This window comes from Sparus aurata, chromosome 13 (genome assembly GCF_900880675.1).
Source record: "Sparus aurata chromosome 13, fSpaAur1.1, whole genome shotgun sequence".
In the NCBI taxonomy this organism is placed as follows: domain Eukaryota; kingdom Metazoa; phylum Chordata; class Actinopteri; order Spariformes; family Sparidae; genus Sparus; species Sparus aurata.
Genome location: NC_044199.1, coordinates 26,255,838 through 26,269,750, shown reverse-complemented (window position 1 = coordinate 26,269,750; position 13,913 = coordinate 26,255,838). Strand labels below are relative to the sequence as shown.

At 40.3% G+C, this 13,913-nt stretch overlaps 1 protein-coding gene across 1 annotated transcript; it reads right to left on the bottom strand.

The window, feature by feature from the left end:
* Positions 1-1,905: 1,905 nt before the first annotated feature.
* LOC115594288 (DELTA-sagatoxin-Srs1a-like) lies at positions 1,906-2,870 on the bottom strand. The gene is made up of 3 exons (XM_030438269.1): positions 2,785-2,870; positions 2,555-2,682; positions 1,906-2,471 (listed from the first exon to the last, which is right to left on the bottom strand). The coding sequence occupies exons 2-3, from the start codon at positions 2,626-2,628 to the stop codon at positions 2,051-2,053; spliced, it is 495 nt and encodes a 164-aa protein (XP_030294129.1). The 5' UTR covers positions 2,629-2,682; positions 2,785-2,870; the 3' UTR covers positions 1,906-2,050.
* Positions 2,871-13,913: the final 11,043 nt, after the last annotated feature.

Here is a 13,913-nt window from a genome sequence, read left to right as displayed (position 1 = left end):
GATTCAAACCCCGACCCGCTTCCTGGGGGCTTTGGCTGCACCTACAAGGCTGCGTCCTGGTTTTAATTTGATATCCTTGTCTGGACCTCTAGCTGCACTGCTAAGTTAAAAGCTAAGCTAAGTTGAATGAACATCATTTAGTTCTTCCGTCACAGTTTGCAGTTGAACTGAGCATAGTCTGCTCCCTGCGGTGTAAAATGTAACAAAACATGGCTGAAGTGAATACCCACTCCACTTCAAAGGAAACTGAATTGCTATCGGAACGCAACTTTTGACTTCAGAGCCGGGCATCAGCAGCTGGTGAAAATGGCTGGAATATTTTCGACCATACCAGAGGAGATTGAGGAAAGACAAAGTAGACTGTGTTGGTGAGTTTTATTTGGTTTATGTCCAGTTTGTATGTTTTATCACAAATTAATGAGCCAATTAGCTAACTAGCTAATGCCACTTGTTAACTTCATGCTAACTTCAGCAGTCTCCAAACTGAAGTTGCCTGAGATCACAGAAAATGTAAATGTTTTCAGGAAAAAAGCTGTATTGCTTATCAAATATAAATTCTGTATTCTTCGTACTAGGGATGTCAGTAATTATTAATTGACACCATTAACATTTTCCTTAATTAAAAATGTTTTACCCGACAATCAGGGATATGCACAAATGTATCAAAAAGTATCCTACAGTAAAAGTATCCAGTACAGATTACAGATGCTTGTTTTTCAAAAATATCTAAATCAAATACAAAATACTTGTATGAGAGTGTATTTCTGTGTGTATTTGTATTAAACTACATGTCATTTTTCATTCTATGGAAACTGATATTATTACATTTCAGCCATTCAGTGGCCTCAATATTGGTTGGATTCAGTGTTTAGGGTAGCGGGTTAACTTTTCTCAGTAGATAACGCAGTTAATGCAGTAATCTTTTAAATGTAATGAGTTACTTTTAGAATGTAACGTTAACCAACACTGGCTGGATTTTGTTGGGCCAGTTGTTGAATAGTGACAGACAGAAGCTCCGTGATAAGAATGAAGTCATTCTGTTGTGTGATTTGGTTTATCACTCAAGTAACTTCATGTTTTTTTTATCTGTTTTTTTTACTCCTAATGTAGCCTGCCCTGCTTTTGCATCAAACAAGGATTAATTCAGATTCAGACAGCTTTATTGATCCCAAAGAGAGCACTTCATTTACAGCTTACCCAATCCAAAATCACTTAAACAACATGTTACATGTCACAAGTACAGATCAACAAACAAACACAGGTCCGTGAAGGACGGCAAGATTAAGAGCTATGGTAAAAGAATAAGCAATACAATAATAACTAAATACACAGTTTAGACATCGAAAATCATGCAAAAGGCACCGTCATTTAAAGTGACTACTGTCAGAATTTAGTAACCTGACAGAAGAAGGAATGAAAGATTTGGAGCATCTATTAGTTCTCCTCGAAGGTACACAATAACTGTGAACGCACAAGACAAAACATGTTCATCTTAATTTCCAACCAGTTTCTGCTGAATGTTTGTAGGTCAGTTTAACCATTTACATTCTCACCTATTCAACAATGAACATACATGCTTTCTCTGTCTTTCCCTGTCACACTCACACAAACAGTTATTACACTCAGGTATGATTGTAAATATGAACTTTTTCATGTTAGTAAGGTATTTGCTGATGTATTGTTGTCTCAAAGTATAAAAAGTTGGAAGGTAAGTGCATCAACTCACATCAGTTCACTGGCCTGCTGAGAGGAAGTGAGACAGAAACTAGCTGGAAATTAAAATCTCATGATCAACAGAGTTGGAAGTGAAAAAGCTATTTATAAATGATTATTGGAAAATGGAGGAAATATATTCATAAAGTAATAGTTTGAGTAACATTCAATAAATTCTGAGGTAACAATTGTGATAATTGGTGGTAATTTAAAAAAAACTTTACTATAAAATTTGCAGACCCGTAAAACAAAGTGACACCACCTTTTCCGTTGGTAATGCACAAATGTGCAGTAGGGAGACTGCAGGAGAATCTACATTTCATCACCTCTCAGTTCTCTAACTTAAGTTGTCTCTCACTTCTAAGCTCAGGATAGGTTGATAGGAGTTTGTCATCGATGCCGTGATGGCAACTGGACCATTCATGCGTTCAATTCCATTGCCTGCTATTTCTCTGGTAAACATGTTGCCTGTGTAGTAGTACATCTGGTAATAAAGATCATAATTACATGCTCTGCTCTTTTCAAAGACTCCCACTGCGTACCAGTTGTCGTATAGGTTGAAATTAAAGGGCACAGAGAACATGACAGCTATTCTTCCAGCAGTCTGTCCTTTAGATTTGTTGTAGAGATCGTAGGTGAAGACACCAACAGCTCCTCGAACAGTGCCACCAGTCTTGGAGAACAGAGCATTTCCAGATGAAGATGGCTTAATCTTAAGTGGCAAAGGTGTGGCACAGAACCCACTGTTGATGTAAACACTAGAAAAAGTAGAAGAGTATTAATACATTCTGTGCATGGAAAATATATTTCAGTGGAAGAAAGAAAAAAAAACTGCAGTTACCCAACATAACAGAGGGTGTAGTGGGAGCTTTTATTTGTAACCTCAATGGTGCACTGACGGTGCCCTGCAGGCATTGAACCTCCTGAACCTGCAGTACTGGCAAGTTTGTCCTCACTTCGATCAAGGGTCTGTGGACAGAGGATGTTGTTCACTGTACAGATTTTAAAGCCCATGTAGGTAATGATAGTGATTTTGAGGTACATAAATAAAACTGATTTGATTTCACTGACCACATTAGCTTCTATGCTCACATCTCTTGTGGCACGAGACGACCTGTGTAGACAGAAGTGTAAGTCACATTAAATCTAAAAAGATGTGCATCATGTCTGTTTGTTCAGTCATGACTCCGAGAACGTGAGCAAATGCTGATGCAACTATTCTAAAGTACCTTAAAGGAACAGTCCTGAGCGAAACAGTCTAAAACAGTCATCTATCCATACGTTGGGACACACCCTTACCTCAGCTGATGAGTAATGTGTCCAGCTCTGTGCTGTCAGGATTCAAGATTCAATAAAATTCGATACACCAAAAACAAAAACGTACCTTCGCTTAGGGCAACAACAAAAAGAAACAGTCGCACCCATCCTCTGAAAAGAAGAGAAGAGAAGTCCAGTTTTTCAGCTGCTGAGAAGAAAAATGTTGGATGTCCTGCTGCAGCCGGACTGTACTGAGGATCTCCCACTGGAACAAATCTGTTGACTGTCCAGCAGCTTGAAAGTGAAACTATCCATAGCAGTGACAGTGCAAAAATAGACCTTAGGTTGTTTTATTATCCTAAACCATGTTGTGTGTGCGCTGCAGGTGTTTGTTAATGTGTTTCATTTACCGCAAATAAACTCCTCATATATATTAGGTTAGAGGTAATATTTCAAGTTTCACACAATGATATCAATTTCAGACCATTTTTTTCTGTTACTTATCTTTCTGCCGTCGCTGAGTCGAGTCGCAGTTTCTCATAACTCCAGTTTATATGTTTACATGGAGGTCAGGGTTTTCTTGGGAGGACGACACATTCTCCTGTTCTCCTTTGCTTTAGAAGCGGCGTCCGCCTTCTCCTGTGTGTACGCAACGTTTATCAATGAAGCCCCAGGCCCATTAATCAATCAGGAGTGAGTCAGAACGTATGTATCTAATCACAAATATGTTAAAATAGCTTAAGGTTTAAAACACGTTTCTCCCACAGATACTTCTACTGTCCATGCACACAGATGCTGATAAAACACCATGATTATTGCTCAGGTGTGAAAAAGGCCACTCTCAAATGTCTCCTGTGTTATGACCCCGGTCATATGTGTATATGTGTTGCAGAGTTTGTGTGTGTGTACTATTGGTGAGTTTGAAGAGAAGTAGAAACAGCTTGGGCCTCCTGATTGGTCCTCTCGAGCTGATTGCTCCCTCTGGATTGGACCAGAAAAATGACAACAGCTTTCTTAAACCCCAGCTGATGACCCTCCTTACCCTCTTCTCCTTCCACTTCCAAGAAGCAATGTAGCATGTTGTTGTAAATTGTGTCAGAAGTAAGTAAGTCGTTGACAAAGCATTGAATTGGACAGTTTGGTGCTATGAAGAGCTTGTGAAGTGTACTACTCGCCTTCGAAGCCAAATAAACTGCAACTTCTGGGGATGGCTGTAGCGCAGGTCGTCGAGTAATCGGAAGGACGTTGGTTCTGTTGTGCTGCTGGCTTTTCTTGGGAGTGGGAAAAGTGGGAAGTTACAGCTTGAAAGTGAAAGTGAAACTGCTGCATCTACAGACAGGATGAGATGAGATAATGGCTTTGCAACACGACCACAGGCATTACTTACACTGGGGATATTAGGGACTTCTCCATACCCTTGTTTTATTCTAAGATGTCTATTCGTTTAACCAAAGAGACACCTCCTTTGGTTAAACGAATAGTATCCAATAATTCTCAAAAAGTTCAAAAAATGAATATTAGCTTAGATTTTTACATTTTCTCTCCCAGAGATATGCCAACCGATGAAACAAGTGCTAAAATAGAAGTTTAAATTAATATTAAGAGATCAGGATCTCGTAATTATGAGAAAAGATCTCGTGATTATGAGAAAATCCATCAACAGCACCGTTAATACATATTCCATAAGGTTTCAGTTTAGACTGGGCTTTCCGCCTGAACAATCCTAACGACTTGAGATGCCTGCACAGTGTTGACATATACTAATATTAATACCATCCTCATTTTTAAGAAACATCAGTATTTCCCAGTGTCTCAAACCGAGAAGGTAGTAATAGCAGATTAACTGCGATAGTGCCATCATTGCCACTGAGAGAGGATTTACAGCCGTTTCTTTTTTCTTTATCTGATCTCATAATTACGAGATCCTGATGTCGTAATTACGAGATAAGGTGTCTATTTTCTTTTTTTATCCAGTGAATGCAATGCGCTTCCATACTTACTAGATATTAGTTTATAAATAACATTACCCTACAGCAGCCTATAGATGTAGTCAAGTATAGCCAAAATGTTTAGTCAATAAATCAATCAATCAGGTCCAGCTACATAAATGTAGTGATTTATGCTTATTGCTTATTTAAATACTTGTATAACAATCACAGTTTCAGTGCAGGATTTTTAAATATAAGTATTTCTACAGTATGATACTAATCATTTTACTTAAAAGGATATTCCGGCGTAAATTTAATCCATGACACAACATGACAAAGAGTAAGAACCCCCCTCGAGAGATCAAGTTTTCTGACCGCTAGCTTATGTAGTTTTAGCAACCTTTAGAAAAGAATGCACATTAACAATATACTGCAGTCTATTATTACTCCATGGAAATGCAATATATGCATACATGTGGCTTGCCTACCAGGTTATAACAGTTATTATCGATCGCTGACAGGGAAAAGAATGGAATTGAGCATTTCTAACTGCACTCGGTAATCGACTCGTCAGGGCTTCCCCACAACAAGTAAGCTGCTGCAGGAGAGTGGTGAGCTGTGTTCTCTTTTCAATCGAAGTCTGGCAAAGCTAGCAGATGTTTTATGCCTTGAACTATGCGCTGGACCCTATTTGTACTGTTGCTGAAGTTTGGTGCTGTTCTGAGCATGATTTCTGGCTATGAGTTGCTTTTTGATGGAGGTTTCTTAGTGGAGACATAGACTGCAGTGTATTGTTATCCTGCGGTCTTTTCAGAGGTTGTTGAAACTACATAAGCTAGTGGCTAGAAAACTTGATCTGTCAAGGGGGGTCTTACTCAGTGTCAGGGTGTGTTAGACCAGGGGTTCCCAAACTTTTCCATGCCAAGGCAGCCCAAACAGCATTAGCTTCTGGCTGGGGACCCCCAAACCCACAGTCAATGCTACAAAATATGTAAAGAAACATCAACTTTTAGAATGTATTTTCTTACTTTTAATCACTATTCAATAATTATTACATTTCTTTAGCATAAGAAAATTATTAACGAACATCTTTTCAGCACTTTATATTCACACTGAATAATAAACTTTTCAACAAACTGTTGACAGATAAGAACAGAACAAAAGAAATGGAGGAGTTGTGTGTGTGCGTGCGTGCGTGCGTGCGTGCGTGCGTGCGTGTGTGCATGCGTGCGTGCGTGCGTGTGTGTGTGTCTGGGAGTGACAGACTACACTAGTGGGAGGGATGGGCTTGGTAGCTCCTACACAGTTTGTCAAGGCTGGGCTTAATGTCTGTCAGTGTCATTCACATGTCATTGTCCATGTGTACACATTCTCTCTGTTTTGTTTTAAGCACTTTTTAAGTGGAAAAGCCAGACTCACACAAGTAGGTTGTTGCAAAAGGGAGAAGGCATTTCGGTGCCCTGTCAGCCAAGGTGGGATAGTCCTTTCTTACATGTAGCCAGTAGTTAGACAAGGGAAGAGCCTCAAAGTCCAGTTTTAAATCCCCTGAGTTTGTCATCTCAATCAGCTCCTCCTGTGACTTTAAATCCAGACTAGAACTGACACCGGGGGCAAAGGGGTTCCTAACCCAGTTTAAATGTGTGTTTTCAAGGTCAAGGAAATAGTCTTTGAAATATCCCTGGGGGTGCTCCAGGTGGGACTGGATCAATGGAGAGATGGAGCCCAAATCATCACATGACAGCAGCTACTAGTGAAGTAGTGGGAACATTTTTCTTACTCCCTCCTGGAGGTTGTTTGACCACAGCATAATCTTTTTGGAAAAAGCATGCACTTTGTCTTGCACCTGCAGTATGTGTGTGTCACGCCCTTGCATGCTTTGATTCAGTACATTCAGATGCTGACATGTATGCAAGTTTGCGGATCCAAGTTGCATCGGTGAACTGATCTGCCAGCTGATGCTTTTCAGATGAGAGGAACTCTGCAACCTCCCTCCGCAGCTCATAGACACAGTTTAAACCTGCGCCCTGTGACAGCCAGCGCATGTTCGAGTGAAGCAGCAGCCCCATTTCATTACATAGCAGGGTAAACAGTCTGTGTTTCATGGGGTGGGCTTTAATAAAATTCACTACTTGTATGACCTCCTGTAGTACCTGATTCAGCTCGTTATCCATCCTTTTTTCAACAAGTGCCTTGCGATGGAACATGCGGTGTGTGGCCACTACATGCGGTTCTTTCTGCTTGATGAGAGAACACACCCCCACACAACAGGTCCAGTCCAATCCGTTAGACACGAAGTAATCGTCCTAAACTTGAAAAATCTCTTTCCCAGTAGTTCTTCTTTCAAGTGCTTTACAAAATAGTATTTCCTCCACAAATATTTCCTTGGAAATAAATCTAATGTACTCAAGCAGTTGGGCCTCATTGGATAAATCTGTGTGTTCGCTGGCTCTTACCTGCTCCAAAAGCTGAGCAGATACATCCTGGGCCATGTCACCAATCCGTCGGCTCACGGTGCTATCAGAGAGTGGGACAGCGTCGATTTTTTTGAAAGCATTCTCACCAAGCAATTCTCGGACAATGTCTTTGGTAGCTGGTAGAATCAAAGAGCCTGCTCGGGCACGGTAGCTTGCTGTGTGAATGCAGCAGATTGCCTGACCAAATGCTCTTCATTATGTCTGAAGAAGTCTACTGTTTTATCGGCCTCTGACGGATATTTTTGCATCAAGTGACGCCGAAGTTTCGAAGGTTTTAAACATTTTTTTGAGAGGGTCTCCAGACAGAGGACGCATTTCAGGCAATCATGACCATTTCTTTGTATGGCTGTAAAGCTATACTTAATGTATGTTGCCTCATATTTTCGGACTTTAGTTGGCCATGAGTTCTTACATTTTTTTGGAGAAGAGTCCTACATGGCAGGGCTGTTGGTCTGCTCCTTCGGTCTATTTTTTGTCAAAAACCTGTCCATTTTGCGCTAGCTAGCTACACGCTAGCTTGAGGAGCAGAGCAGCTTGATAACAACCGCCAGGTCTAAACAGATTATGACGTTGTCATGGCGAACTTGCAGCTGAATTTGAGAATCCGACGATTAAGGCAGTTTACATGTTTTACTGTTCAAGACAAATGGTTATTAAAAAATTGAAATAAAAAATAATTAGTTTTTTCTTATCTTCCCTCCAATTTTCTGAGGCCCCCCTAAACCACTGTGTTAGACCATGGATTAAATTTACGTCGAAATATCCCTTTAAGTAAAGGCCATGAAATATCCTTCCTATACTGACTGCTGCTAATATAACAGTTTTTCTGAGAAAGTTGTGTATTACTCTAGGAGCTGCCCAAAGTAAGCCACGTGGGCCAAAGGTGGCAAGGCACATACCTTTATTTGGCAGACCAGGTGTTTCCAGTGAAAATAAATGAATGAATAAATGAATGAATGGTGCAAATAATGAATTAGAAATAGAAACACATTCCGCCAGTAGAATTGGAAGAAATTGTTGGATCAGTAATCCATGGACACAGCATGATTTGCCAGTGTAGTGAACAAAAGACACAGTATAAAAGAGACGTCATCACTAACCCAACCCAACCCAAAGACATCAAGTCTCCCTCACATCTAAAAAAGCCAACGTGTATTATCATGAACGTAACAAAAACATGGCAATTGTCAGCACTCATCACTGTCACGCTAACATGTCCATTTTGGGAAATTTTGGCTGCAGTTTCTCTTTAGCCTTCTTGTGCCACTAGCTCGCTAGTAGTGGGAAGACTGACATAGCCTGTCACATCTTCTCTTGCAGGCAGAATAAGAGGTTCTTTTCTTTTCTTTGGCAGAGCATTTCATTTATTGATACACTGCTTCAAAAATTTGAAGGGAACACTATCGTCACAGTATAACAACAAGTCAGTTAAACTAAAGGGATATCAATCTGTCTATTTAGGAAGTGCCTGCTCTTACCTGGTCAGATACGTTCACGCCCAAAAGGTAAACAATGGTGGAGAACAGACGAAGGACAGCGCCGAGAAATGCCCCACCAAAAATGCCTCACCATTACGTCAAAGAGAAGAAATAAGAAAACTGACGGAGCAGTGTAAACAGAAAGAATAAGACCGTGCCAGAGAGAAAACAAGGGTAAATATTGGAGCGTCATTTCAGAGGTGGAGGGAGCTGCGGGATTTGCAAGGACTCAAGAGAGACGCAGAGTTAGCTGCTTCTCTGCTGGACAAGTAAGGACCCAAGCTTGATATATGTTTCATTCTATGTTTTAACCACAAGGCTATGGTGGCGCCGGTTACAGTAATACTCGCAATAGCGCATAAGGCCGTATGATGTTGCAGTCGAGCTACATAGCTTGTTGCTGTAACTAGTTAGCTTGTATGCTAGCTCCGGTGTTTAGCTTTGTCTTTATGGCTGCTGGTTAGCAAAAGTGTCTTTCAAGTGACCGGGCAGTTATAACAGTAGTTTTTCTTCAGTACGCTCTGAAGTGGTTAAGATGTTTCAGATAAATAACTTTACTCATGCTTCAGAAAGGCAGCATGGCGTTGCACCAGCTGTATTGGTCAGAAAGAGAACAATCAGGGCTTATGTTGTTGTTATTTTGATTTCACCATCTTGGTTATCTGGCTTCCTCTGTTACCATGGTTACACGCCTGCTCGTGGGAGGGGCTTTGAATGCAGGGCAGGAGCGCAGCAGAGAGGGGGAAGGACTGACCTGGGAGCTGCGCTCATTCAAATATTCCAGCTAAGTCCACTTTTTTTCCTCAAAACTCCAGACTGCAGCTTTCCATGTCATACGAGCAGTGTTGTTTTGAAGTAACTTAAAACCATCTAAATATTCAAATCAATTATGTCAAGGTTAGTAAAGACTGAGCTACATTGTGTGAGCGCAATGACTTATGGGTAAACGCAACTGACTAAAAATGATGAACATCATTCAGTTCTTCGGACACAGTTCGCAGTTTAACTGAGCATAGTCTGCTATCGGAACGCAACTTATGCAGCTGGTGAAAATGGCTGGAATATTTTCGACCAAACCAGAGGAGATTGAGGAAAGACAAAGTAGACTGTGTTGGTGAGTTTTATTAGGTTTATGTCCAGTTTGTGTGTTTAAACACAAGTTAATGAGCCAATTAGCTAACTAGCTAATGCCTCTTGCTAACTTCAGCACTCTACAAACTGAGTTACCTGAGATCACAGAAAATCAAAATGTTTTCAGGAAAAAAGATGTCTTGATTGTCAAATATAAATTCTGTATTCTTTGTACTAGGGATGTCAGTGATTAATTATTAATTGATGCGATTAAGATTTTCCTTAATTAAAAATGTATTACCCGACAATCAGGGATGGGCGCAAATGTATCCAAAAGTATCCTACAATAACAGATTACAGATACAAAAATATCTAAATCAAATACAAAATACTTGTATGAGAAAGTGTGTTTCTGTATGAATTTGTATTTAACTACATGTCATTTTTCATTCTATGGAAACTGATATTATTACATTTCAGCCATTTAGTAGCCTCGATATTGGTTGGATTCAGTGTTTAGGGTAGCGGGTTAACTTTTCTCAGTAGATAACGCAGTTAATGCAGTTACAGTCACGCTACAAATGCCTGTGAAGGACAAAACCCACATCAAGACTGACTTGAAAGATTCATTGAATGTTTGAGATTTAAAATGAAGAGATAACACAGTTTACATTATCACATAAAGTAGGACAGAAATAATTACAGCTGAAATCACAGCACATGATCTACTGCAATTAGTGCACATTCTACAAAACAGAAGCAGCTGAGTGATATTGTAAAGTAATATAGACATCCTTAACCTTTATGGTAACATAACAGGTCCAGTAATTTAATGATAAGTAGGTGGTTATTACCGGTGTTAGGGCTCGTTACTCAAAAAAGTAATATATTACACATTACACATTACTCTCAAAAATAGTAATGTTTACTCCCTGAAGAAAGTAATTAGTTACATTACTCGTTACATTACTGAATGCAACATTCATGTTGCTCCACGGTTCCTTTGCAACAAGCTTTGTGTGTGTGCGTGCTGTCTCTGTAGGTGCTTCCGGGTGCTTCGTTAAGTTTGAGGTAGTGTTGGCAGCGGTGGAGAGAAGTTTTCAACACGGGCAAAGTGTGCACCTTACAGTCAAGTTATTTTCCTTACGTTCAACAAATTCAGAGTAATATTTGTATCTCCAACCGTCAAAATTGGCTTTACGCAGCGGGGGGGCTATATGCAAGTCGCATGCAGCAGCATGTGTTGCTCGTGTTGATGACGCTGCCATTGTTATCCCATCTCCGATTGGTTAGTGGCGACTAACCAATCGGTGATGGTGAAAGATACCTCGTGCCAAACCCCAACCAATCACTGTTCCATTATCAACGGCATTTAAATGGGGTGACCGTGGCTCAGGTGGTAGAGCGGGTCGGCCTATGTTCGGAGGGCCGGTGGTTCCATCCCCTCCCCTGCCAATTGTGTCATTGTGTCATGGTCGTTGTGTGGAACTCTGTCAGGCACTTTGAGTGTCTAGAAAAAAGTGCCACACAAATCCAATCTTTTATTATTACTAGTGCAGTGCCCGTAAGAAAAATGTATTCCTATAGAAAAGTGGGAGGTTAAGTAGCTTTTTCATGGATGGCCAAATGAGGCTGTGTTTGAAGATGGGACGTCAGGGATATTTAGGTTTGTTGTGAAATCCAGTATTCCAGGGTATAATTGGCCGTTTTTGACTGTTTTTGATTTTGCCATTATATTTCACCTTAAAAATTATTTACTTGGTATCATTATTTTCAGCACAACCTCACATGTGTGACTGTACAGTTATTTTTTTATTTTGACATACTGTATTAACACAATGGACCTAAAATCACAAAAAAAAACCATAAAATCCGAGTAGAAAAAGTTAGATTTTTTTACTGTGAAAACCACAGATATGTTTAACAAACCATTTTTTTATTACTTATAATGCAAATATAAATTGTTGTTTAATAAATATGTGCATACATTTTAAAAATTTACAAAGTTATATGTAACTATTTACATTTAAATGCAGGCAATGCTCATTCCGCCGTCTCCTCATTGTTTTGACTCATTAAACAAAAAACCAACTCCACTACACACTAAACACACTACACCAAACACTACATAACACACTAACTATACACTCCAAACATGCTAAATGTCACAAATCTCTCAACTGTCAATATCGCTGTCTATACACCGACCGTCGTTGCCTGTCATTCATCTACCTCCGTCCCTCCCACAACTTCCTGTTCCTCAACAACCAAACTTGCTGCTTGGACACTTTCGTGACAAAAGCCAGTTTTTACCGTTTCTTCCTGCACCAGACACAAAGCAAACGTGACGGCAATGTTCGCGAAAAAGCATGGCGGACATTATTTACCCTAAGTCCGGTTTTGGACGTGCCAGTGCGTCCGGTCCGTCGCCTCGGGAGGTGGGCTGTGTAGGTGGGCTAGCAGCTAGCAGCTAGCAGCACTAACATCCACAGATTCCGATTCCACTTTGTTGTCCGCGCGTCTCCGGATCTCCTCATACCCGAACAGACTCGGTCCGGACTCTTTTAGTCTCATTAATACACAACAGTCAGTTTAGATGCAACGAACAGAACGGGACCGGACCGCCGGCAAAATCCCGGTCCAGCTCGCGCTGCTGCAGGTATAAATCTGCTTGTTTCTTAAGGTGGGGGGGTCGCGGTGGGCTCTGCAGTGACTGGCTCTGGTGCGCACGTGACTGTGGTGGCTCCGGTGGACAATGCTTGCCAATTTGTAAAGCATTTATGAAATAATTTATTAACGGTATCATTGCAGTCCAAACAAATGCGAAGTCGCACACCCTTGAACCAAGCAGCAGCCATGTTGTAAGTCTCAGGTCAGTCTGATCCTGATCCGCAGAGATATTTGAGGAACACACACACAGACAGACAGACAGACAGACAGACAGAGATTCCTTGCTTTTATAGAGAGATTGAATTGTATTTAAATTACCTCCAAATTATGACAATAATTACCTCAAAATGTATTGAAAATGACCCCAATATTATCTATTAAAACTGTTCTGCTAGCTGTTGATAGGTGTTCTATCTTAGGCAACTGGACTTCCCTTTCAGTTTCTTGAACATCCACATCTCATCCAAGCGGCTTCTTCAGTTCTAGCTAACTGGAGAGGAGTTGGCAGGCTGTTAAACTCTGTATGGGAGCGTCCGTACAGAGTTGTTAAGGACACATGTGAGCTTTGAGTTTCAGAGTCGTTAGGGCCACCTGTTGGTCGTTGGTCAAACCCGCCTTCATTGGGTTACTGATTAATAAAGATATGGTCTGCTATTTGATTAATAGCTGGTACTACCTTTGAAATTCAACTGGTTTCTGCTTAACTGAAGGACGTTTTTGCAGCTTAATCTCCAACTAGTTTTTGTAGGTCAGTTTAACCATTTACATTCTCACTTTTCAACAATGACCATACATGCCCTCTCTGTCTTTCACTGTCACACTCACACAAACAGTTAATACACTCAGGTATGATTGTAAATATGAACTTTTATGTTAGTAATGTATTTGCTGTTGTATTGTTTTCTCAAAGTATAAAAAGTTGAAGGTACGCTGCATCAACTCACATCAGTTCACTGGCCTTCTGAGAGGAAGTAAGACTGAAACTAGCTGGAAATTAAAATTTCATGATCAACAGAATTGGAATTGAACAAGCTGTTTATAAATGCTTATTGGAAAATGGAGGAAATATATGCAGGCCATTTAGTGGCCTCGATATTGGTTGAATTCAGTGTTTAGGGTAGCGGGTTAACTTTTCTCAGTAGAAAGCGCAGTTAATGCAGTAATCTTTTAAATGTAATGATTTACTTTTAGAATGTAACGTTACCCAACACTGGCTGGATTTTGTTGGGCCAGTTGTTGAATAGTGACGGACAGGAGCTCCATGATAAGAATGAAGTCATTCTTTTGTGTGATTTGGTTTATCACTTAAGTAACTTCATGGA